General features: G+C 42.6%; 1 protein-coding gene across 2 annotated transcripts in view; it reads right to left on the bottom strand.

Moving 5' to 3' along the window:
* tnika (TRAF2 and NCK interacting kinase a) overlaps positions 1-27,502 on the bottom strand; it is a 101,000-nt gene that overhangs the window by 23,005 nt on the left and 50,493 nt on the right. The window contains exons 4-16 of one of the 2 annotated variants that reach the window (XM_036565423.1): positions 26,679-26,804; positions 23,687-23,797; positions 21,689-21,779; positions 21,140-21,270; positions 16,291-16,345; positions 13,943-14,021; positions 12,808-12,983; positions 9,200-9,266; positions 8,286-8,481; positions 7,209-7,271; positions 5,219-5,305; positions 3,349-3,546; positions 1,200-1,532 (exon numbers count right to left, since the gene is read on the bottom strand). In XM_036565423.1, the coding sequence (XP_036421316.1) occupies positions 1,200-1,532; positions 3,349-3,546; positions 5,219-5,305; positions 7,209-7,271; positions 8,286-8,481; positions 9,200-9,266; positions 12,808-12,983; positions 13,943-14,021; positions 16,291-16,345; positions 21,140-21,270; positions 21,689-21,779; positions 23,687-23,797; positions 26,679-26,804 (1,713 nt within the window). The remainder of the gene's footprint in view (positions 1-1,199; positions 1,533-3,348; positions 3,547-5,218; positions 5,306-7,208; positions 7,272-8,285; positions 8,482-9,199; positions 9,267-12,807; positions 12,984-13,942; positions 14,022-16,290; positions 16,346-21,139; positions 21,271-21,688; positions 21,780-23,686; positions 23,798-26,678; positions 26,805-27,502) is intronic. The other variant, XM_036565422.1, reaches the window with a different exon arrangement.

Raw genomic sequence — 27,502 nt, forward strand, 5'->3', positions numbered from 1 at the left:
TTTTGGGTCATTCATCATGAAATTTGCACACAATGTAAAGAACCAAAGGCATTTATAATTATGATAAAAACTGAAAAACGACAAAAATAGAGATACGAGGTTTTGTTTAGATATATATAAACAATTTAGCTACGAATCAAAGATATGAATGAATTCAAATAATCAGTGAAATTCTAATGGTTCTCATAAAATGAACACCCAGAATAGAGTTCTAATGATATTAATATGCAGACTGAGATTCTAATAGCATGAAAATGTTCAGAATTCTGTGTATTTTGCAAAGTATGGATCAAATCTAAAGGCAGATTACTTTGCAATAAATCTCTCTAGATGGATTTTTAGTTTTATCATTTAACTACTTTTTAATGTTCAAAAAATGTTAAGGTCCAGCTTCCAGGATTGCAGACCTTGTTTAAGATACTACAGATTAAAACAGCAAAAAAAGGTTAACATGACGAGCGATTCCAAACCTCTGAACTGTACTGGTCATTTTAATGGACCAAGGTGTTCCAGTCAGCAGGGGGGCTGAAGGGCGAGTCTGACGGGGACGGAGAGGGAGAGGGGGAATGTGAGCTGGGTGATGGGGATCTGGAGGAAAACGGGCTGCGATGGGGCGAGCCTCGCGGGCTCAGACCTAACCAGCGGACTACAGACTTCATGGAGTCCACCACACCGTGGCTGTTTTTAAAGGGGCGCGACTTTTTAAAGAGGTCGACACCGTGATTGTCCAGCAGCTCCCCCTGGCCGCAGGTAGAGCTAGAGCGCCTAAGGTTATGGTTGGTAAATTTGTGCCAAAAATCTGCCTTCGACATGGAGGAGGAGAGTTTCAGGGATGAAGAGCAATGTTTGCCTTCACCATAATCATCATCATCGTCATCGTCATAGTTCAGCTCTTCCAGACTTTGCTGAAACTCAGGCACCTGCAGGTGGTACTTAGGAACGGAGAGGAGGTTACTGGCAGGAATGGAGTAAGAGCGCCTCTCTCTGGGCGTAACCAGCTGCCTTAGAGAGCCTGTCGGAGCAGAGGAGGCCAGATCGATCTGCATATTTATGGCCAGACATTCTTGACTGCTGGCCAACCTCATCCGCCCTGGATTAGCATTCACCAGATCATCATCATCTACGTCTACATCTAATCTACGGCAGGGTGAATGGGAGGCCGCTCGGGGTTTAAACTGCGAGGCCCAGGCCGGACTGACCAGTTTATGGGCCGCGGGCCCAGGGCTGCGGCCGCGGGACTTCTCCATAGCCTGGATGTGTCGTATCTGCTGGTTGATCTTGTGCTCCAGAGCTTTGCTGTCTTTGCTTTCTGAGATCTGGATCTGGGGAAGCGGCTGCCGGCGGCCGCGGTGCTGCTGAGGCTGCCTCGCGGCTCTGGAGCGCTCAGAGGACGGCAGGTTTATGGGGGCTGAGGGGGTGCGGCAGGGGAGGTTTTGGCATGAGGAGGAGGAGGAGAAGGAGGAGAAAGGCTTCAGCTTGTTGCAGTTGCGCACTTGTCTCTGGTGCGGATGAGGGGAGTTGCTGTGGGCTCTCTGGAAGAATTACAATTGAGAGTTCGGTCAACACAGACGTGAAGAAAGAGGAGAACAAGCCAAAAGTTTGGAGTTTTCACACCTCACAAAATATCAAAACTATGAAATGAGATATGGAATTATGCAGCGGTGAAAAACACAAACATATATAGGTTTAGCTTCCATATTTATCAGTAAAACAAAACCCCCGATCTCCTAAACGGTAACATTACAAATTCAATGCATTTAAAGTAAGTCAATAGAACAGTAATTACTTCCATATAATTACTGACTGTTTCTACTGGTCCATTAATCATCATGTTCTGATATGACAGTGGGGATATTTATCTCTCAGGTATTTAAGCAGGTAAATGTTTGAACACCCCTGAACAAATGACATGTTTTTTTGGATTTTCAAAGCAAATGTAACCACATCCTCTACAGAGAACACACTTAATATACAAACTGCACGATTTCTAAAAATTTGCCAAGTTTAACATATTGGGAAAAAAACAACCTATAAAATGTGCCATAACTTTTGCAGAAGACACATTTTATGTTTAATTTTTTCCCCCCATTATGTTAAATTCAGCAAATAAACAATAATTGTGCATTAAAATGTGTTCTCTGTATTTAAATCTTTGACCGTGGGTGCACAAACTTTTTCACAACTTTGGTTTAACTCCTTTATTAGCAAAGAAGGTTTGTAACTTTAATATACTTCAATGTAAATTCATGGAACACTGTTTTATTCCCAGTAATTCTGGACCATTTTCACAGTCCACGCGTTGAGACGTGACAGTGATGTTATTATAGTTGCCTTCGAAAAAAATTCCAATTATTTAAGCATCAAAACCCCTCACAAAGTACTATACAGCTTATTATAGACAGAAAATATGCCCTCTAATAACTGAGCAGCCAGCGGTCAGGGTTCCTGTGGAAAAAGAGAGAGTTTATTTGGGTCGAAATTTCCAGCCAAAACACAACTGAGTTTTCCGACACCCAGCACTATAATCTGACCATATTGTAAACATTAAGATGATATGTTTTAATAAGATTGTTATTGTAAAAAAATCTTCGATTTTGGATTTGTCAAGATATATATCTATTTTTTTTTTTTATGTTTTTTCATTTTTACCCGATTTTCTCCCCAATTTAGTCGTCTCCAATTCCACCCGCTAGTTAGGACTCCCCCAATCACACGATACTATCAACGCTAGGAGGGTGAAGGCTAACACAGGCTTCCTCCGAGACCTGTGAAGCGCCACCGCTTCTTTTCGAGCTGCCGGTCACGCAACGTCACTGGACAGCCGAACGCGCTCGGAGGAAAGCGCCAACCGCCAGATCTGTTACGTCAGCTAACAGACGCCTGCGCTGACTAGCACTGCGCTGAGTGATGGGGGGAGAAGGGGGGGCCATCCCACCCACCCAGAGAGAGTGAGGCCAATTGTGCTCTCTCGGACTCCCGGCTACGGACGGCTGTAGCATCACCAGGGATCGAACTCGCGATCTCCTGATGAGGGACAACGCTTAGACGGTTGCGCCACTCGGCAGCCCTGGCAAGACATTTTTAATTTAAAGTAATTTGGTTTGCGTAGTGCAGTGGGACTGGGGTTCGATTCTCTCAAACCCACCACACTATAACAATCCTTGGGCTAGACTCCTAACGCTACATTCGCCTACCTCTGATCAAAACTAAGTCGCTCTGGGTAACAGCGTCTGCCAGGCGCAGACGTATGTGTCATTTTGACTCATTAATTGATCGACTTAATAATTTATTGTACAAACAAATCTAGCTGAATAAACTCGAGTGAAAGTGGGAGTTCCTCAGGGTTACCTCTTTGGCCCAGGCGGGTTTTTCCCTGGGGTTCACTTGATCTTTGTAATGATACAGTGGCTGCTTCTCTCCCTGTCTGGACTCATGTTGCTGTTGTTGTTGTTGCTGTAGGGAGACGAGGTAGGCTCGTTCATGATTGAGCTGCCGCTGCAATCTGTCCGCCTGCTGCTGCTCCTTCGCCTGCTTCCTCTTATACTCCTACAGACAGAGAGCGAGAGAAATGTTTTGTTAATGTGTGAATGAACCAGTCTATACAAACGCTCACTGGTGGCATGCAGCACTCGATGTACATGGGTGTTGGTGAAGCAACACAATAACACTAAAGTCACATAATACATGCACAGTGCACTGAAGTCACAACACACAAAACACATGCACACATGTAGAATCACTTCTGTTCAGTAGTTCAGGTCCATGTGGGGCTGCTTTCTTCACTACAGTGTCTCTTCCTGCTACTGAAGGTGCCACACTGTAGTCTCTCTGCTCAAAGCTGCCCCGCCTGCGGCTGAGGAAGCTGCCCCGTCTGCGTCTGAGGAAGTCATGGATCACTCCAGTGCTGGCTCCATGGATCACTCCAATGCTGGCTCCATGGATCACTCCAGTGCTGGCTCCATGGATCACTCCAGTGCTGGCTCCATGGATCACTCCAATGCTGGCTCCATGGATCACCAGTACGGGCTCCACACATCACTGCAGTACTGGCTCCATGGATCACTCCAGTGCTGGCTCCATGGATCACTCCAATGCTGGCTCCATGGATCACTCCAGTGCTGGCTCCATGGATCACTCCAGTGCTGGCTCCATGGATCACCAGTACGGACTCCACACATCACTGCAGTCCTGGCTCTATGGATCACTCCAGTGCTGGCTCCATGGATCACCAGTACTGGCTCCACACATCACTGCAGTACTGGCTCCATGGATCACCAGTGCTGGCTCCATGGATCACCAGTACTGGCTCCACAGATCACTGCAGTCCTGGCTCCATGGATCACCAGTGCTGGCTCCATGGATCACCAGTACTGGCTCCACAGATCACTGCAGTCCTGGCTCCATGGATCACCAGTGCTGACCCCATGGATCACAAGTATTGGCTCCACAGATCACTGCAGTGCTGACCCCATGGATCACCAGTACTGGCTCCACAGATCACTGCAGTGCTGACCCCATGGATTACCAGTACTGGCTCCACAGATCACTGCAGTGCTGACCCCATGGATCACCAGTACTGGCTCCACAGATCACTGCAGTGCTGACCCCACTCCAGCACCACCTCTATGGATCACTCCAGCGCTGACTCCATGGATCATCCAGTCTTGGCTCCAATGACAACTCCACAGAGGACTCCAATTCCAGCTCACAGAAGGCTCCATTGCTGGCACTACTGAGGGCTCCAGTGGCAGCTCAATGGTTCACTCCAGTGTTGGCTCTAATGCCAGCTCCTTGTTTCACTCCCTGTCATAGTGATGTTTTGTGTTTTGGAACCTAGGCCTGGTCCTGGTTTTCGATTTTGGACTTGTCTAGACATTTTCTGCCTAAGTGTGTGTTGACCCCTCCCTGTGACCACAGCTATGAGTGTCGGACTGCCCCTAATTAAGCTGCTCAGTACTGAGCCAGATATTAGAATCTGATATTTAAATATATTCCAGTACTTTGAGTCCCATATTGGTGGATTATCACTGTGCTATTATTGATCAGGCACCATATAGAGCCCTGCAAAAAAGCTTTGGGGCATGATGAAGGGATGTTGGACATCTGCTGATGGGTCTGGATTTGGGGTGGGCATGCACTGGCACAGAGGGCACAGCAGGTGAAGATATGGGGGGAAGAATAGAGGGATGAAGCGGTAAATCCATCGCTATGTGTTTACCAGCAGTAGAGCCTGCTCCTGTAGGAGCTGCTGCTGCAGAATCTCTAACTGCCTCTGCTCCTCCTCCAGCTGCAGACGAATATACTCCTGCACTCCCACACCAGCACAGACAGCGAGAGACAGAGGAAAGGAGAGAAAGAGAAAAAGATAAAGAGACAGAAGCAGGTTAGTACAGTGTTGATCTGAGTGAAGAACAGGCTGACAGTGAGAGTTTGGATTAGCACTTCGCAGTTCCAGTGAACAAAGGACAAAAACGGACCTGAGACAGAAATTAAGAGAGAAAAGAGCAGAGAGAGAAACAGAAGACGCTTATCTCAGAGATCTGACACATTTAGCCAACCTAGAAGTGAACAAGCCAACACTGACTGTTAATCACCTTCTGCCAGTTCACCATCGCCTCACTAACGCTGTTAAAATTTACATTAACACAACACGAAAACTACAGCTGACGGCCAACACGCATACACACTGTCCACCAGCTGAAGACCAACAAACTGGCCCAGCTACTGACAAACAGCCTAGCTACAGACAAACAACTTAGCCTAGCTAAATACAAACAGCCCAGCTACAGACAAACAACTTAGCCTAGCTAAATACAAACAGCCCAGCTACAGACAAACAACTTAGCCTAGCTAAATACAAACAGCCCAGCTACAGACAAACAACTTAGCCCAGCTACAGACAAACAACTTAGCCCAGCTACAGACAAACAGCCCAGCTACAGACAAACAACTTAGCCTAGCTAAATACAAACAGCCCAGCTACAGACAAACAACTTAGCCCAGCTAAATACAAAAAGCGCAGCTACAGACAAACAGCCCAGCTACAGACAAACAACTTAGCCCAGCTACAGACAAACAGCCCAGCTACAGACAAAGAACTTAGCCCAGCTACAGACAAACAGCCCAGCTACAGACAAACAGCCCAGCTACAAACGGCCCAGCTACAAACAGCCCAGCTACAGACAAACAGCCCAGCTACAGACAAACAGGCCAGCTACAGACAAACAGGCCAGCTACAAACAGCCCAGCTACAAACAGCCCAGCTACAGACAAACAGCCCAGCTACAGACAAACAGCCCAGCTAGAGACAAACAACTTAGCCCAGCTACAGACAAACAGCCCAGCTACAGACAAACAGGCCAGCTACAAACAGCCCAGCTACAGACAAACAGCCCAGCTACAGACAAACAGGCCAGCTACAGACAAACAGGCCAGCTACAAACAGCTTAGCTACAGACAAACAGGCCAGCTACAGACAAACAGGCCAGCTACAAACAGCCCAGCTACAGACAAACAGTCCAGCTACAAACAAACAGTCCAGCTACAGACAAACAGCCCAGCTACAGACAAACAGCCCAGCTACAGACAAACAGGCCAGCTACAAACAGCTTAGCTACAGACAAACAGGCCAGCTACAGACAAACAGGCCAGCTACAAACAGCCCAGCTACAGACAAACAGTCCAGCTACAAACAAACAGTCCAGCTACAGACAAACAGCCCAGCTACAGACAAACAGCCCAGCTACAGACAAACAACTTAGCCCAACTACAGACAAACAAATTAGCCCAGCTAAAGCCGATTCTTCACGCTCATCCAAGTAAGGCTGAAAACTGTGATCTGTGACAAAAACCGCAGGCAGTGACAGCTGAAGACCTCTCGGTGTACAGAGTTACTCCAATCAAGGATCAGAGGGACACAGACTGAGAGGGAAAAGATGTGGACGGGGCAGAGAGGTTTACTGGAGAGAGAGAGAGAGAGAGAGAGAGAGAGAGAGAGAGAGAGAGAGAGAGAGAGAGAGAGAGAGAGAGAGACGGGGGCAGTTTTGAGGTCTACCAGTTCTTCCAGGTGGTTGTTAGGAGCCTCATTTCTCTGTAGACTGTAATCAGTTTTTAAACTCCAGTTCTCTCCTGTCTCTGACTGTTCCACAGTACCGTATGGGAGTATAAGTGTTTATGTGTCTGTCTATCTGCAGTATGTGTATGTATACCTGTTCTCTCTCGGTCTGTCGCCTCTCGTCCTCATAACGTTGCCTCCGCTGCTGCTTCCTCTGCTGTTGTAATACACACAGTACGCTCTGGTTTCAAACTTTGTGTTCCACATGTATCATATATATGTATATAAGCATTTACTCGTAACAGTAACGCACATTGTGTGTATATATATGTACGTTATATATCACTGTTGTGGAAAGAAAACCTCGTGTCTCCAAAATGGTAACTTTACAGGAGAAGGAAAAAACCTACTTTACGTATAAGTAAGTCAATGGAACCAGAATTTTTTCCAAGTAATTTTGGGTCGTTTCTTTTAGTTCATTCATCATGAAATTTACAAAACTGAAAAACGACAAAAATGGAGATACGAGGTTTTCTTCCGACAACAGCATATATGATGTAGCATATATTTGTAAAGTTGTATGTAACAATATTACTACATGTTTGTGTATAATAATAATAATAATACTAATAATAATAATGACTATACATATATATATATATATATATATATATATATATATATATATATATATATATATATTCACTGTTGGAATAAAATCTCCAAAATGGTAATTTAGCAGTAGAAGGGAAAATGTGCCTGACTTATGAAGAAAGTTGACAAAACAAGAATTTTTCCAAGTAAATTTATACTATTTCTATTGGTCGGTTCATTATGAAATTAGTATAATATAAAGGGTAATTGGAGTTTTCAAATTATGCATAAAGGGAGATACACGGTTTTAGTATGACAGCGACAATATTAGCAGCCATATGTAATGTTAATAAAAATATTCCATATACATCATATATGTTAGTAGCTATATGCAGTAATAATATGCTCCATTATATGTACATGTAAGTACCTATATGTATTAATATGTCCGGTGTGTACTTTACTTTTGTACGTAGCTGTTTGTAATAGGAAGTGTAATCCTAAAGAAATGGTTTTGCTCTTTCAGTTATTATAAAATGAAACACGGATCTGTTGATAAAAGCGTTTAAAGTGAGGAGCGTTATGTTGGTTCTGTTTATCTCTGGTTCTACTATGTGGTAAATATTCGACTGTGTACCTCCTCTAGTCTGCGCCTCTGCTCCTGCTGCTCCTCAAAGTGCTTCTGCCTTTCTGCTAGTAGTTGGCGCTTGTACTCCTCATTCTGCCGCTCCTGCTGCTGTCTCAACAGGACCTCAGAGTGCTCCTTATTGGCCATCTGCAGCCGCAGGAAGTCCCGCCTCAGAGTCGACTCACCAGGGACATTGATGATGGAGCTGCAAGGACCAATCAGAAGAACAGGATATTAATGATAGAACTGAAGGACTAATTAGAGGAAGAAGACATTAATGATAGAGCTGAAGGACTAATTAGAGGAAGAAGACATTAATGATAGAGCTGAAGGACCAATCAGAAGAAGAGAACATGAATAATGGAGCTGAAGGACCAATCAGAAGACCAGGATATTAATGATGGATCTGAAGGACCAATCCGAAGAAGAGGACATTAATGATGGAGCTGAAGGACCAATCCGAAGAAGAGGACATTAATGATGGATCCGAAGGACCAATCAGAAAAAGAGGACATTAATGATAGAGCTGAAGGACCAATCAGAAGAAGAGGACATTAATGATGGAGCTGAAGGACCAATCAGAAGAAGAGGACATTAATGATGGAGCTGAAGGACCAATCAGAAAAAGAGGACATTAATGATGGATCCGAAGCACCAATCAGAAGAAGAGGACATTAATGATGGATCCGAAGGACCAATCAGAAAAAGAGGACATTAATGATAGAGCTGAAGGACCAATCAGAAGAAGAGGACATTATTGATGGAGTTGAAGGACCAATTAGAGGAAGAGGACATTAATGATGGAGCTGAAGGACCAATCAGAAAAAGAGGACATTAATGAAGGAGCTGGAATGACCAATCCGTACTGAGTGTGTATCAGTGTGTGTGTGTGTGTGTGTGTGTGTGTGTGTGTGTGTCAGTACCTTGGTTCTCCAACATCGTGCTCCTCCTTCTCCTCTTCACTCCCGCTGTACTCGTACTCCAACTCAACTGAAACAACAGCAGCGCCAGGTTAATTAGAGTCTGACAGCCAGAGGAGTGTGTGTGTTGGTTTTTCATGGTTTATGAGGACATCTGCAATTCTGAGTACAGAGCTGGAGTTCTACAATGTGTGGTTGCTGTAGTTCTATTTAACACAATCCATAACACTCCTAAAAGTGATAACAATGAACACAAAAAGTCTGTTCACAGAAATTCTCTGCTGAAACAACACAGCAGTCACGGTCATCAGGCTCACTGTGAGGAAATTCACCAAAAGCCATCATTCCCAGTAAACAGAGCAGGAATGAAACCACAGAGCACGTTATTCACGTGATCGGCTGCTTCACAGCTCTTTACAATGACTTCATTCATCTTAACTGTTTTACTGTTATCACTGGATATTGTTTATATATGATTTAGTGATTGTTCCACTTTATTTAGGCTGTTCATTCATTTGCGGGATTTCTCTTCATGTGTGCTTTGTCCCGCTCCCGCCTGCAGTGGGCTGGGTTCCCGCCCGCTCCCGTGCACACTGAAAATTGGCCCTGCCCCACAAGATATTGTGGTGGGTCGAGCAGGAACGTATAGGAGTGCAGACCTCTACCTCTTATGTCCATTTTTGTCCTTTTTCGATTTTTTGACATCATTTCAAATCACCTTCTGCCCTTAACACTGTGTCAAAATTTTACGTGGAACAGACAAACGGAAATGGTCCAAAATTACACTACTAAATCATTTCTCTAATTGGAAGTTATTCTTTTGAAGTTAAAGCTGTTTTTTCCTTCTCCTGTAAAGCTGCCTTTTTGGAGAAACAATGTTTTGTCCCGACGGTGATGACATACAAATACCGAGAGCATCTGTGTCGGAATCACTCAGGAATTACATCCAGAGCCTCAAACAGCTGCTTCCGCCAGCGCACCATAAACATTGTAAACACGTAAACATTCACCTTCATTTTCAACAGGACGTCAGAACCTGTATAACAGAATTCCTGACGTGGTAAATAAAAAGCGTACGGTTCCTCTAATCTGCCGCAGGCCGAGAGCATCACACAGGCAGCACTGGCCGTAAACCATAGAACACTAATGGGAAACTGTCGACTCCAATAACGCCGCAGAGGCAGAGTGAGAGTGGGTCACTCAGAGAGAGGGAGCATGTCTGAAATACAGAGCAACACTCTCTCTGCCTGAGTTTACTGCTGCTGGACAACGGCCACTACAACACAGCAGAGGCTGTCGCCTTCACTTAGTGTCCACACATACAGCCTCAGCTGAAGCCGGCAGGGGTTCCCAACCACCGTGCAAGGGAACGACGGATACCAGAGTGCAGCAGTGAGCAGGCAAACTACTGAAATACATTTCTTTATTTCATTATTGTTCGTGTAATTAATATTGTTGCAATTCAGAACTTTCCACTGCATAATATTTTACACAAATGAATAAACACTGCAGCCAAAACTGCCCAAGTTCTTCACCTCTGCTAAATCACTGTACTGGTAATGGCACATTTATGTCATTCACTTCTAGGTTTTAAACATTGTTTTTATGCATCAAATCACCCAGCAATATCCTGACACAGTACGCCGTTAGCTTGAAATCTCAGTATTCCATTCCCATAAACCATTTTATGATCCGTTACTCGCGGCAGTTATGATCTCCTCATCAGATCTGAATGAGCAAACGCTATCAAATCTGTGCGTCCTCACCTTCAGAGCCTCGCCACCTCCACAGCGACACCATAATCCAAAACATGTGGTCTGATAACACGGCAAGAGTGATTCGTACAGTTATTCTGACTGTTGACAGTGTTTCCTTTCAGATGAGACCGAGATCATGACTGTAGAACAAAGTATGTGGGAACAGCGCCCCCTTTACTTTGGGTATGTCATTTCAGGCAAAAATGGGGCGACTGTTAAAAGGTTAATAAGCACATTCGACTCAACTGATGTCACACATGTTGACGCTGCCATATTGTTTACATACCGCCGGTCAACAGTGGTGCTGGTAGAGCCACCGTTTGTACAGCGTTAGTTAATAAAGCGTCCTGACAGATGAAATACATCCATGGTGAGCTGTGTGTTTCACGACTGTAGTGACAAGCCAAGGAGAAATCCTCAACAGAGAGAATAAACAGGAAGAGCTTTCAGCATCTCCTCATAACCCCACCAACGTCTGCTCTCATCAGTCTGACGCTACGTTCGCACCGGCAGCGACTTCGCCTTGTCACCCAAAACGCTGGTCGCTCATCGCCTGTGGGCGTTCCTAAATTCAACGCGGACCGTTGGTTGCCATGGCTTCACTGATGCCAAGCACAAATCAGAGGTGTTCCTGCTAGAAATAAAGATCCTGGTGAGAAATCGCTCGTGTGCTCATTTTTATTTAATCCCTGTGTCTGTGCGGTCAGTTTGTGAGGAAAATGGTATTTGGTCTTTGTGATTACTGTCTTATTTGTGACAAACGCACCGCCACCATTATTCCCTCTGTAGTAGGAACAATTATCTAGGAACCAAAAATGGAGTGCACTGTTTCACAGTGGCGGAGATAAAGCTCTCTCCTATTGGTAAAGTTATACTCTGCTCAACTTCGTTGTGTGGCCGACTCCGCCCACTTCGCGTCGCCAACGTTCGTGCCGGCAACTCTCATTGAACATGAATGACCTCCGGCCGCTTTATCGCGTTGCGTCGCTGCGTCACTTCACAGTGTTGGAAATCACTGTACGCTGCAGGTACTTTTTGTTGTATAACAGTGAACATATGATATCACAGCACTGTTTAATGCAGAAACCTTTTGCTTTATAAGTACATTTTGGTCACCAAATCACCACCACGAGTCTTATTTAGCACCAATCCAGCGGCGCCCTCTTCTCACACTGGGGCTGAATCTCAAATGGCTCCCTGCTCCCTACATAGTGCACTACGTAGGAGTTTAAACTTTCATAGCTAGAACACTACTTAGGGAGTACAGAGCCGTTTGGGGTTCAGTCTGGGTTTGACTCGACTTCTGACTGAAACACGAACATTTGAAGTGTGTAAAACATTCAAGTGACATTTTTAGTCTTTTATAATGTAGTTTTACAGTTAATCAGACCGCAAGTCCTTTAATTCAAGCCTGTGATATTAATGATGGAGCTGTTTAGCATGTTAGCTAGCTGACCAGACATTCTAGTTAAGAACATAAGTTGCCAGCCCCTCAGTTTAAACAGAACCGGGTTCTGCATGAGAGCCGAGGATTATTCCATTAACAGCATGTTTCATGCTGTTGCGCAGTGATACACAATTCAGTCACTGTGAGGCGTCATAGGTGTGTGTTTATCATGGACTTTACAATGTCTTCGAACGCGGCTCAGCCAATCAGATTTTAGGACCAGAACTACCCGTTTTATGATATAGACTATAGAATAATGTAGAATAATCACACTGGCTGCTCGTACACTTTCTGCTGAGGGAACGTCAGTAACACGGCCGCGCGGCGCTTCTTAAAGGTTTTGCGAACACTCTCTGTTCTAATGTCTGCTCGTTTCCTTGCGGAGGGTGAGTGGAAGGTGGTCCCACCTCGCTCTCCTCTCTTCTTCCTGGTGCGGTCGATGTGGTCTTTCAGCTGGATGCGGGTTTGCCGTTCGTTCTGCAGGCCGTGGATGAAGGGGTGCTTCAGCATTTCCTCTGTGTTCGGCCTCTGCGTGTGATTCTTCACCAAACAGCTCTCGATGAACGAGTGGAACTCCGCAGACCTGCAGGAGAACCACAGAGTGAACCTCAGCGTTAAACACCGTAAGCGCTCTGTGAGGACAGCGGCCACACGGTCAGACGCTGGAGCTTCAGGAAACCGAAAGAAAGCTTAGTTTGTGCTTTTAGTTCTAGTAAATATATAAAATATAAAGCAATATTTATGTCTGATGCCTCACTTTGGCCCAATCCCATTTCACCCCTTGTCACATTTAGGTTTAGGGTGTCCCAGTTCTGGTTCAGATAGAGGGGTAGGGTGAAGTGTTGGGGCTACATGACCCTCCAGAGGTTTTTCAGACACTCCAAACAGAGTGATATTAGAAAAAAAGAAAAATGTAAAGATAGCTGAATAAGAGACCAAAGAAACCCACAAATGTGAGAATTTTCTCTGTTAAAAAATTACAATAATCACTGTATTATCTTTGTTTGATGTTATTTCAGTGTATTATGGTCCTTTTCTTCAGAAGAAGCATAAAAAAATCTCGGTAGCTAGTTAACTTTCCCGTTCCACCTTAAATAGTCCAGCAGTTCTGACGCCTGAAGCATTAGAATGTAACTGCTGCTCCATTTAAGGTGGAACGGGAAATTTCGAACGAGAATCTGGTGAATATCTGACTTCAGCTTCATATCACTGAAGAATTAGGGGTGGGTGATAATAAATAATTGCCCCCCTCTTTGAAGATCAAAGAGGTTATGATGCCCTAAATGTAACTAAAGCCCAGCAGTGAGGAGCTGAACTTTACCCTCCTCTGCTGTCACTGCAGACTGGCAGGGTCGCCTACAGAGCAGCGCTGGTAGCTGTTAATGAAGTGATGCTCTTTTTATTTGAGGGTCCCATTTCAGAGGGAAGAGTTCAACCACTACCCTGTAACTCAGTTCCAAGGGGCAACACTCGAAAACAAGGGGTAGGGGTAACACGAGGAGCGTCTTAAAGCAGACGGAAAAACAGGAAAAATGACCTCACCATTTGCTGGAGTTGAGTCTGGGGGCAGGATTCCGGGGGATCAGGAACAACGCTCTCATAGGGTGTATTTCACACAGAGCTGAAAGAGAGACAGGGAGAGGGAGAGAGAGAGAGAGAGAGAGAGAGAGAGAGAGGGAGAGGGAGAGAGAGAGAGGGAGAGAGAGAGAGGGAGAGGGAGAGGGAGAAGAACGGGGCACAGACAGAGGCATATGTTAAGGTGAACAGGCAGGTGTATGTGAAGGCATAAGTTCAGATGGGTGTTCAGGTTGGTGCAGGTCTACAGCTGTATGGTCAGGTATACGTTCAGGTGTATGTTTAGGTGTATGGTCAGGCGTATGGTCAGGTATATGGTCAGGTGTATGGTCAGGTGTATGGTCAGGTGTATATTTAGGTGTATGTTCAGGTGTATGTTTAGATGTATGCTCATGTTTATGGTCAGGTGTATGGTCAAGTGTATGTTCAGGTGTACGTTCAGGTGTACGTTTAGATGTACGGTCAGGTGTATGGTCAGGTGTATGGTCAGGTGTATGTTTAGGTGTATGTTTAGGTGTATGTTTAGGTGTATGGTCAGGTGTATGGTCAGGTGTATGGTTAGGTGTACGTTCAGGTGTGCGGTCAGGTGTATGTTTAGGTGTATGGTCAGGTGTATGTTTAGGTGTATGGTCAGGTGTATGTTTAGGTGTTTGTTCAGGTGTTTGTTCAGGTGTATGTTCAGGTGTATGTTCAGGTGTATGGTCAGGTGTATGGTCAGGTGTATGGTCAGGTGTATGGTGAGGTGTATGTAGCTGTGCGCAGGTGCATGTGGGTGTGTGCAGGTGAATGTTCAGGTGTGTGAAGGTATATATTGAGGTGTGTGCAGGTGTGTATTTGTATGTGCAGGTATGTTCTGGCATATGCAGTTGTGTGCAGGTATATGTTCAGGTGTGTGCAGGTATATGTTCAGGGTTGTGTAGGTATATGTTCAGGGTTGTGTAGGTATATGTTCAGGTGTATGGAGGTGTGTGAAGGTATATGTTCTGGTGTGTGCAGGTATATGCTCTGGTGTGTGCACGTTTATATTATGGTATGGGCAGGTACATGTTGAGGTGTATGTGCAAGTGTCTGCAGGTATATGTTCAGGTGTATGTGCAGGTGTGTGCAGGTATATGTTGAGGTGTATGTGCAAGTGTGTGCAGGTATATGTTCAGGTGTATGTGCAGGTGTGTGCAGGTATATGTTCAGGTGTGTGGAGGTGTGTGTAGGTATATGTTCAGGTGTGTTCAGGTGTGTGGAGGTGTGTGCAGGTATATGTTCAGGTGTGTTCAGGTGTGTGTAGGTATAAGTTCAGGTGTATGTGCAGGTGTGTGTAGGTATATGTTGAGGTGTATGTTGAGGTGTGTGTAGGTATATGTTCAGGTGTATGTGCAGGTGTGTGCAGGTATATGTTCAGGTGTGTGTAGGTATATGTTCAGGTGTATATTGAGGTGTGTGTAGGTATATGTTCAGGTGTATGTGCAGGTGTGTGCAGGTATATGTTCAGGTGTGTGTAGGTAAATGTTCAGGTGTATATTGAGGTGTGTGTAGGTATATGTTCAGGTGTGTTCAGGTGTGTGGAGGTGTGTGCAGGTATATGTTCAGGTGTGTTCAGGTGTGTGTAGGTATAAGTTCAGGTGTATGTGCAGGTGTGTGTAGGTATATGTTGAGGTGTATGTGCAGGTGTATGTTCAGGTGTGTGTAGGTATATGTTGAGGTGTATATTGAGGTGTGTGTAGGTATATGTTCAGGTGTGTTCAGGTGTGTGTAGGTATAAGTTCAGGTGTATGTGCAGGTGTGTGTAGGTATATGTTGAGGTGTATGTGCAGGTGTATGTTCAGGTGTGTGTAGGTATATGTTGAGGTGTATATTGAGGTGTGTGTAGGTATATGTTCAGGTGTATGTGCAGGTGTATGTTCAGGTGTGTGTAGGTATATGTTGAGGTGTATATTGAGGTGTGTGTAGGTATATGTTGAGGTGTATATTGAGGTGTGTGTAGGTATATGTTGAGGTGTATATTGAGGTGTGTGTAGGTATATGTTGAGGTGTATATTGAGGTGTGTGTAGGTATATGTTCAGGTGTGTGTAGGTATATGTTGAGGTGTATATTGAGGTGTGTGTAGGTATATGTTCAGGTGTGTGTAGGTATATGTTGAGGTGTATATTGAGGTGTGTGTAGGTATATGTTCAGGTGTGTGTAGGTATATGTTGAGGTGTATATTGAGGTGTATGTGCAGGTGTATGTTCAGGTGTGTGTAGGTATATGTTGAGGTGTATATTGAGGTGTGTGTAGGTATATGTTCAGGTGTATGTGCAGGTGTGTGAATTTTACGTACGTGGGGCTCCCTCTGCCATCTCAATGGCTGTGATTCCAAGCGACCACAGATCGCTCTGAAACACAAAACAACAGACGCTGTGCTGAACTCTGTGTCTTTACTGTCTGCTGTTTGATGTTGACTGTGCTGCAGTGTCTGTAGGAGCTGTTATATGTTTAGTTCGTCACTCCTGAGAGAAACTACAGCTTCATTTCACACAAACTACTCCTTCATTTCGGCACCCATAATAACAGGTGAGAGCCTGTGGGAGCAGCACGGCAGCGGCTCATTTAGTTTGGTAGTTCTAGATATGATTTAGTAGCTCTTAGTATAATTTGGGAGCCCTTGGTATATTTTGGTAGTTTGTGGTATGGTTTGGTAGTTCTGGATATAACGTGGTAGTTCTTGATGTGGTTTAGTAGTTTGTGGTATGGTTTGGTAGTTCTGGATATAACGTGGTAGTTCTTGATGTGGTTTAGTAGTTTGTGGTATGGTTTGGTAGTTAGTGTTATGGTCGGGCAGTTCTAGGTATGGTTTGGCAGTTCTTGCAATGGTTTGGTAGTTTGTGGTATGGTTTGGTAGTTCTAGATATGGTTTGGTAGTTTATGGTATGGTCTAGCAGTTCTAGGTATGGTTTGGCAGTTCTTGGCATGGTTCAGTAGTTTGTAGCATAGTTTGGCAGTTCTAGTTATGGTCTGGCAGTTCTAGGTATGGTTCAGTAGTTTGTGGTATGGTTCGATATTTCTTGATATGGTTCGATATTTCTTGATATGGTTCAGTAGTTTGTGGTATGGTTTAGGCAGTTCTTGCTGGGTTTGGCCCTCTATCACTCTTCTGTTAGGTGGCCCAACAGAATTAGCCCCGTTCTCCTCCAAGCGTGTTGTGCTGTCCAGGTAAACAAAATGTTAAAGCAAAACTACGCAAACGTTCACATGCCCTGAGAACCTACGAGCCTCTCCCTCCCATTTGGTGAGTTATGTAACCCCTCCTGGCAAAACACAGCAGAATGCTTGGCATGTTTGTGGCTGTGTGCAGCAACACTGCAGGCCTTAATGCTGAAACACTCCCAGAGAAGAGATGCTGTTAAACGTAATTACTCTCATCAATGCTGATTTATTTACGCTGAGTGATTCGGCCCCACGGCTACAGTCAGCTTGTCACTCCAGGCATTTCTAAACCACATCACTCAGCACCTGTCGACCTCCTGACCAGTCAGAAATGCTGCTGTGCTCACACTTCCAGATGAGGTTTAAATGTGTTAACTAATCCAGGAATTCACACGGCTCAATACACACAAACTATATCAGTCAAAATTATCCACAGAATAAACATAAACAATCCAGGCAGATTGTTCTGTGTGAGTGATTTTAACCAGTTCCAGATCTCTTCTCAAGGAAGTCCAGTATTTAGATGGTTCTTCAAGGGTTCTGTAGTAAAGAAAATAGTTCCCTATAGAACCATGGACACTCAAAGAACCCTCTGCATGAAAGGGTTCTTTGCACCGTGCTAGGGTTTTTCAGACTGATGGAGAACATGCTGTTGACGGGACTATATAAAACCTTTTTGAAAAGGGTTCTATACAGCACCAAAAAGGGTTCTTCTATTGTAACAAGATTAACATCGTAACAATAGAAGGATCCTGTTTGGTGTTGTATAGAACCATATACAATACATCCTCCATCAATCTGAAGAACGCTTCACCATGCAAAGAGCCCTTTAACCATGCAAAGGGTTCTTTGAGTGGTCATGGTTCTATACAGAACCATTGTCTTTACTAAGGAACGCTTAAAGAAAGAGTGTAGTTCACCCAGTCAGTCCTGCAGTAAAACTCTCGGTATGGCTCTACAGTGCGAGACGATGGCTCAGGTGAGCTGTGGTCGTATGTCAGTGCACATCATCTCACAGTGCAGCGCCACCTTCAGGCTGTTACTGCCACTGTTTCGTTACTGAGATTAATTATGATATAATATAATATAATTATAATAGAAACAGCTTTATCAGATCCATCTTTAACCACAGGAGCCTCGCTGGACCAGAACAGTTACGATGAAAAACCGCAGAAGAAGAAGCCAAGAGCGAAAAAGAGAAAGACGGCAGCTTTAAAAAGCACTTAACCACAAGAACTTGTTGGAGAACATGTCTATACATGGAACAGTGTTAGAGGGAAAAACAGAACAGAAGCCAAAATACATCAAAGACAAAAATAGAGAGAGACAGAAAGAAAAAAACACTGACAGATTCAGCCTAAGAGCCGCAACCACCATCTACACTCTAAAAAAGACAGTTCTTAAAGGGTTCTGGTTCTTTATAGAACCATGAACACCCAAGGAACCCTCTGCATGATTAAAGGGTTCTTTGCATGTTGAAATGGTTCTTTAGATTGATGGAAAATGTGAACGAAGCACCCAAAAAGGCTGTTTTATTGTTACAAGCTCGTACTTTAACAATAGCAGAACCCTTCTGAGTGCTTTATAGAACCCTTTTCAAAAGGATTCTATATAGAACCATCTACAACGCATTCAGAAGTACCCTTTCATCATGCAAAGAACCATTTAATCATGCAAAGGGTTCCTTCAGTGTTCATTGTTCTTTATAGAACCATTGTTCTTTAGAAGAACGCTTTTTGGTTCTGTATAGAACCATTTACAGCACACTTTCCATCAGTCTGAAGAACCATTTCACCACACAAAGAACCACTTAAGCATGCAAATGGATCTAAGAATGCTCATGGTTCTATAGAAGAACCACTGTCTTTACCAAAGAACTCTTGAACAACCATCTTTTTTAAGAGTAAAGAACACTTTTTGGTTCTATATAGAACCATATACAACACATTTTCCATCAATCAGAAGAACCATTTTACCACACAGGGAACCACTTAAGCATGCAAATGGTTCTAATAGTGTTCATGGTTCTATAGTAGAACATTGTCGTATATAGTTCTATAGTAGAACCCTTGAAGAATATATATTTATTATATAAGAAATCTTTTATTAGTCTGGTCATGGTGAAATCAGGGCTCCACTGCAGAGAGTCAGTGAGCTGCAGGTGAGCACACCTGTGGATTTTGCAATTAAGGCTAATTAATGAGTTATTTACGCCTCGTTAAGCCCTTTCACCACAGTATTTATGGCTGCTTCTTTGTTTGAGAGACTGAACCACCCTGTTAACGCCTGAGTTCTCTCAGTGTTCCCACAGTAAAGCTTCACAAAGACAGAAACGGCTACAAGAACACTGACTAAACACTGAACACACACGACTGCAGCGGCTATTAGGACGAATCAGAAGTTCGTTATTCTCACAGCTCTTCCACATTAGCGCAGGATTTGTCTCCAGAAAGCGGCCTCTCAGTGAGTGACCAGACAGAGCGCTGGACGCTGCATGAAGTCAACCTCTGCAGACGGCGTCCAGGAAGAAAAACGTCACTAATAAATCAGCACAAAACTGCAAGACTGATTTCCAAAAGACCATGATGGGCAGCCTGAGGACCAATTACACAAACTTTCTAATTAGGCCTAATTTACCACACAAGGTTCATACAACCCTCAGAGAAAAAACAGGAATTTCACGTTGCGCGTTACGTGGAAAACACATTTGGGTCATTCTACAGACGCGTCCACTTTTCTATCTGTACATAGGAGTCACTGGTGTTACTGATCCTCATTGGTGGTACACATAAGAAAGGAACACCAGAGACATTTTAATGGGGCTACAGAGCATCAAACCACATGTTGTCAATCAGGGAATATCCACTAAAATATGGAATTTAGTCCATTTGTGTTCTATTTTTTCACAGTTACCTCAGAATAAAGTCGGTCACACCAGTGACTTCAGCTAAAAGCTTCATATGAAATCATGAGCTAAATGAGAAAATCTCTGATAACTGAAAGACACAGTGGACTCACCATGTGCTTTTCTTCATAGATCCTCAGAAAACAGGTAAAAGGAAGTCGAGTGATGTCATCAGTGTGACTTTTATTTCAAAATAAGAGATTTTTTGTCACACAGTAACACCAGTGACACGACTCCTGGGGACAACTTTCATTATATATTTTATAATATTTATTTGATATTTGTTTTCTTTATGATATTTAAATAATATATTTCATAGTCATGTATAGATTATTGTAGTTAAAACTGCAGATTGTCTTCAAAATATGGCCTCAGCCTTCACACATGACTGTGGGGACGAGCTCTTCTGTGGTGCTTTGAATTCTATATGATTGATTTATAAACTGATATTGCTGAATTGAGGCTCAAGAAGGTGTAATTGTTAAAATAACCTATTGTTTTATTTTAAATATAAATAAATTGTAACCCTAACATGTTATTCAAGTGTAATATATCTGTAAATGCTAGGGACAAAAAAAATGGACGTTTCTGTAGAATGACCCATTTACAAAAGTGAGTGGTCAGGTGTGAAAAAGTGGAAAAAAAGGAAAAAAGTGAAGGTTGTGCTGATTTTTGTCGCTGTTTCTTGTCCTGTATGAACTCTTCATTACACCTTAACCAGTCTAACGGTTCTGTTCATCATATCAAACCACTTTAATGATTTTGCTTTTTAAATAAAATAAATAATAAAGGTGTAATAAACTGAAATAATCTGCCAGTAATTTACCAAATATTTTAGTGATTTTGAACAGCAGTGTAGTTCAAACAGTACACGTAAACATCAACATAAGATAACGTGAATGTAAACGCAAGCTTGAACAGTGTTACGAAATGTGAACTTAGAACAAGCGTAAATGTAAACGTACATGTAAATGTAAAGGTGAATGTAAACATAAATATAAACAAACAAATGAAAACAAATGTAAACATAAATGTGAAGGTAAAGCTGAAAGGTAAATGAGCACTCGAGATGTTTCACCTTAAAGTCGTACGTAGCCTCTGGGTTTTCATCACAGGCGATCACTTCCGGGGCCATCCAGTAGGGGGTCCCGATAAACGTGTTCCTCCGACCGACCGTCCGGTCCAGCTGGGCACTAACACCGAAGTCCACTACACAGAGAACACACAGAGAACACAGAGCTGAATAAATGAAGTCACACTTATTCCCAGAAAATCAAAGAAACGTCAAGCGTCACTATTAATACTATATACTACAAATTTATCTGCAGTGCAAAAAGTCCAAAAGTGATTTTTTTCATTTAATCTTAGAAATAAACAACAAATAACAACATATATATATAAAATACATTGATAAATATAAAACATTGTCACTGTCAGAAACCAAATCTTTACAGAAGGAAAAAAACACATCTTTATTTTATCCTTTTTTATTTTTAAGCCTTTTTTAAAGTGATATTTGACCGTTTCTGTTGGTCCGTTAATCATAAAATTTTAACGTAATGCACAAGATGACCCACAGAAAAGTGATTACAGAACGTCCTCCAGGCCACCAGGGCGGCGCTCTCACCTAGTTTAACCTCAGCGTTCTCTGTGAGCAGGACGTTCTGGCCCTTGATGTCTCTGTGGATGACTTTGTGCTGGTGGAGGTGAATCAGACCCTGAAAAACACACAGGTTCATTACAGTAGAGGCTTTTTGAGGTTCTGCAGGCAGCTGGAGAAACAGTGTTAGCAGTGGGGAACCGCCAGGACCTTCTAGGCCTTCAGAGACATTTAGTTCACTTATATTTAATAGAATCATCTTTTTTTTTAATGTAAACTCTGAGTATTGTAGTGATACTCTTATTACAGTGTTGCAGTACTGGTTTCACTATTCAGTTTTAATTGGAAACAAAATGGTAAATCTTAAAATGTCCAGCGGAAAACCGTCCAATCAGGATTGTTTTCTCTGTGGTATCTAAGTAGATACAGCCGAGCGAGCTCTCCCATTGGTTAGGACTTCAGGAGCTGCACTGAAGGCCTTACACGTTAGATTAAAGCTGCGCTATGTACGCTTTGACGTTACTGAGTGAGGAGAATAAAAACAGGCTAAAATATGGTGAGTGAGCTGCTCTGAGTCGCCCTGTAAAGCCTGAAATAATCGTTTAAAAATGAGAGTCGAGAGTTTTTCACACCACGTCGTACGTCTTTACGCATTAACGTCACACACAGACTCATAAAGAAGGTCCGGCTCGATGTTTCGGCCTCAAATGGTCTCAAAATCAACATCATACTGGTGAAGATGTGATGACAATAGTAGGTAATTCACTCACATCCTCAGAAGACGCTCCTTCACCACGTTTAGACTGAGCTCTCTTTGAATTCTTTCTTTTAATCACCAGATTCATCCTCTCAGGGTGGCCAAAAACAATTCACGCTACAAAACGTTCTTTCTCAGTTCCTTCGGGGTGCAATTACACATTTCCACCAGAGGGGTCTCCAAATCCCCAAAACGTACACTGTGCAGCTTTAACTACAACATAATAAGGAAGCGACACAGAGAATCAACCATTCACGTTTTGATTTACGATGGGTGGGACCAGGTCACTGAGGGAGAATGTGAGTCTAGGCCTTCTGGAAGTTCTAGATACGACACTGAGTGAACATAAATGGTCGGGACCACCACAGGACCCCTGCTGACAAATGACTGTGGATGAATTTTCCGTTCCGCCTTAAATGGTGCATACGTTACATTCAGGCCTGTTTAGGCGCCTGAATGTAACTGCTGCTCAACTTAAGAGGAAGAGGTGGAAGAGAAAATCAGAACTAAAAGCTGTGAATTAAGAAGTCAACTTCAGAATAAATAAGAAGAAAATAACATAATTCAATAAAAATATTTCAGATTTACTTTGGTACACCCTTAAAAGATAGTTCCCCAAGGGTTCTTTATTTAAAAATTGGTTCTATATAGACACATGAACACTCAAAGAACCTTTTGTATGATTCAGTCATCCTTTGCATGGTAAAGGGTTCTTCTATGTTTACAATGTTAAATTTGTAACAGTAGCAGAACCCTTTTTGGTGCTATATAGAACCCTTTTCAAAAGGTTCTACATAGAACCCTTTTCAAAAGGTTCTACATAGAACCATTTCATGATTAAAGCATTCTTCTATTGTTAAAAGCTTGATTTCGTAACAATAGCAGAACCCTTTTGGTGCTAGATAGAACCATTTACAGCACATTATCCATTAATCTGAGGAACCATTTCACAACACAAAAATCCTTTATTGATGCAAAGGGTTCTTTAAGTGTCTATGGAACCATTTTCTTCACAAAAGAACCCTTAAAGAACCATCTTTTTAAAGTGTGTAGTTAAAAACAGACAGAATAATAAGCTAATAGGTTTACTTTAAATATCTTAAAAGCTTTTAATATGAGTATATATTCATACTGCGATATAATTTGAATTAAACCGTGATATTAACTCCTCTGACTGTGCTTCTACAAGGTGGAGCGTAAATGAAGACGGCTGGCTTTGAAACACAGAGCCTGTAACAGGAGAAATGAGTGGAAGTTTGTGTTCTCACCCTGAGCATCTCTCTGCTGATGTAGCCGATCCAGTCCTCCTTCAGAGAGTTCCCCTTCGTGTTCTTAATGAGATCTGTTACAGAACCGGCTCCGCAGAACTCCATCACCAGCTGCACAACCACACAGAGAGACATGCTATGAATCCACAGCAGATTAGGTGTTGAATGGTAACTATACTATACTAAAATTATAGTTTTATAAACAAATAAACGCTTATATAAACATTATAGAGGCTTTTTAAATGAAACAGTAGAAGCCATATCACCCCCTACACTTCCTGTAGTGTATTACAGTCTGTCAGAGTGACTGTGTGGATCATATGAACATTATAGAGGCTTTTTAAATGAAACAGTAGAAGCCATATCGCCCCCTACACTTCCTGTAGTGTATTTCAGTCTGTCAGAGTGACTGTGTGGATCATATGAACATTATAGAGGCTTTTTAAATGAAACAGTAGAAGCCATATCGCCCCCTACACTTCCTGTAGTGTATTACAGTCTGTCAGAGCGACTGTGTGGATCATATGAACATTAGGGGTCATTCTTTATTTGTTGTGTCAGTTAAATAAAGGCGAATCAGCTTCACTGTACGTGTTTAAATGCACACTAAGAATAAAAACAGGCCGTTAGCAGACGATCATGTGTTTCTGCACGAGTTTACTTCTGTTTTTATAGCTGGCGATCACATCCTGTCTGCCGTCTGCAGAAAAGAGGAAGAGTTACATAATTTTCTGAACTGTTGTGTACGTGCATGCTTTTCTATTCTGGTCCACTGACTCACTTTCTGATACCACTGCAGGTGATCCGTGAGTAAGTACGACCGGTTTCGGAGAAATTATGAGGTATGTGTTTAAGCTTGCGTGTTTTATATTTATATCATTTTATCATTTTGATCATTTGGGTTTCACTGCTGTGTTGAGGGAAGTTTCATAGAGCTGGGAGAGGAAGGAATTTAGAGGAATCGATAAATCAGAACAGAATGATCAATTAATTAACATCAGAACATCAGGACCATAAACGACTATACACCACGCTGTGACTTCACTGGTGCACTACATTCAGTGTTAAAGCCTCAGATGATAAAAAGCAGATGTTCGGGTCTCCTTGACAAAACAAAAGCCCACAATTTCACAATGTTGGTGAGAAAAATCACAGGTATTTTTGGAATTTTCCCCTAATCGTTCAGCCAGAGTTACAGTGACATAGTCCGCGTATTTTGGATTGTGTCCATTTGTGCCAAAGGGCAGCAACAAAGGCTTGAGCCCCTTTCACAGATGAACAGTTTTAGAGTTTAACAGATAAAAAAAAATAATAATAAAAATAAAATAAAATTTAACTCATATCAGACCTCATGGATGCTTCTGTAGTTTGTGCGCTCTTTTTTAACCCCGTCCTGCACGGCGGCTAATGGTGTAATCGACTCATTGGATATTTTTTATTAATATTAAGGAAAAAATAAAGCTGATTTCAAAATATAACTGCAGTTTAACTACTTTTTTAAAAAAAAATCAAAGTTGAAATATTATTTTGCAGCGACTGTGAAAAAGAGTAACGACTTTCCCGGTCTTACTCAGTGGCGCGTTCACCCACTCCTCAAACTCCAGAGCTGTTCCCAGTGCAGTTCTATATAACAGGAAGCGTGCGTGCTAAGTTACCCCAGCATAATCCAGGAGTCACAACCCAAATGTTGAGAAGAGCCATTTTGTGCTTTCAACAAATATCAAACCACCTCAGGAGCCACAACATTTTATGTTGATTTTACCATCTTGGATGTCTCAGTATGAGCTGATGTCCTAGTATAGACTAAAAAACATAATATAGACAAAAACACAGACTCACTTTGCTCTGCTTTAAGCTTTAGCTCAGCTATAGCTGCTTTTCTCACATCTCCAGCAGGAAACTTTCCTTCAAAAGTAGAGTTTCTTGTAAAATGTCTCTCAATGTTTGACTTTTTATGAGGCTGAAGTTGCTTCTCATTCGCCAGCTTCTTGTTCAAATTCTCCCTTTCCACCTTAAATGAATGTAACTGCTGCACCATTTCAGGTGGAAAGGGAAAAAATGAACAAGACGCTGGTGAACGAGAAGCAACTTCAGCCTCTTCAGTGACTTTTTAATGTTTCAGTTTCTTGTTGCAGATTAAACGTATCAGGAAACCAGCTGGAGTGATTATAAACACAAATAAGTCCGTTCATCGCTAAATTATCGATGTTTATCTTAAATCTCTCTCTCTGCCGTTTCGTTAGCTGCTAGCTAGGCGAGATTGTCGTCTGTGTTGCTATGGTGACCAGCAGTCTGCGCTGATCTTCAGGGTTAAAGGGTGAATCAGCAGTTCTACATTAACTCCAGAGTTTAAGATCATTTATTGTTAAACTGTGTTGAACGATCAGCAGAGCTTTATTTTACTGTAAAGGAGGATTATTTTATTTTTACCTACAAATCTGATTCAGCTGTGGAGCCACAACAGGACAGCAGAAGAGCCGCATGTTGCCGACCGCTGGACTAATCTCATTAAAACAAATCTACTAAATAAAATAATCACTCATTAGAAAACAAACCTGAGCTGGATATCGGACGGGTCAACTATGCTCTTAAAAAATGTTCTTCAAGGGTTCTTTAGTAAAGGGAATGGTTCTATATAGAACTGTGAACACTCAAATAAATCATATGCATGCTTAGAAGGTTCTGCATGGAGAAACGGTTCTTCAGTCTGTTGGAGAATGTGTTGTATATGCCTCTATGTAGAACCTTTTTGAAATTAGTTCTATATAGCGTCAAAAAGGGTGACGCTGCCTGACATCATAACAGTAGCAGAACCTTTTTTGGTGCTACATAGAATTTGCAACGTATTCACCATCAATCTCAAGAGCCATTTAAGCATGCAAATGGTTCTTTGAGCGTTCATGGTTCTATATAGAACCTCTGTCCTTACTGAAGAACCCTTGAAGACCCATCTTCTGTAAGAGCAGCAGAGCTCTGGTGTGTCCTCACTCACCCACAGCTGGTCGCCCACGCCGGGCGGGTTTTTCTTGACGAACGCTCCGTAGTAGGTGGCGATGTTGCGATGGTGTGAATATTTCCTCAGCATGTTTATCTCCGCTTTAATCTCATCCTCTTCATCCTGACGCAGGGAAAGAGTGGAGTGCATTAGTTAATTAATTAATTAATTAATTAATTGACTTTAAAGCAATAGTCCTGCAAAATATAACCGCCAATTAGCGTCTAACATACAGCACTGTGGAGCCGGTTAAAGGGTTCTTTGCATGGTGAAATGGTCCCTCAGAATGATGGAGAATGTGCATGAATGTGTTACAGATGGTTCTATATAGAGCCTTTTTGAAAAGCGTTCTTGACATCGTAACAACAGTAGAACCCTTTTTGGTGCTCTATAGAACCATATGCAACACCTTCTCCATCACTCTCAAGAGTGATCAACATAGTTTCAAAATGGTTCTATATAGAATCATGAACCACCAAAAGAAACTTTCGCATGATTAAAGGGTTCTTTGTATGGAAAAATGGTTCCTCAGCTTGACGGAGAATGTGCATGAATGTGCTACAGATCGTTCTACATAGAACCTTTTTGAAACGGGTTCTAAAAAGCACCCAAAAGGCTTTTTCTATTGTAACAAGCTTGACATCGTAACAACAGTAGAACCCTTTTGATGCTAAACAGAACCATATACCATATATCACATTCTCCATCACTCAGAAGAACCATTTTAAAAAAGGTTCTACTTTCTCCATCACTCTGAAGAATGCTTTCACCATGCTGCAAACCCTTTAAGCATGCAAAGGGTTCTTTGAGTGTTTATGGTT

The sequence above is a fragment of the Colossoma macropomum genome, unplaced genomic scaffold, assembly GCF_904425465.1.
Source record: "Colossoma macropomum unplaced genomic scaffold, Colossoma_macropomum, whole genome shotgun sequence".
In the NCBI taxonomy this organism is placed as follows: domain Eukaryota; kingdom Metazoa; phylum Chordata; class Actinopteri; order Characiformes; family Serrasalmidae; genus Colossoma; species Colossoma macropomum.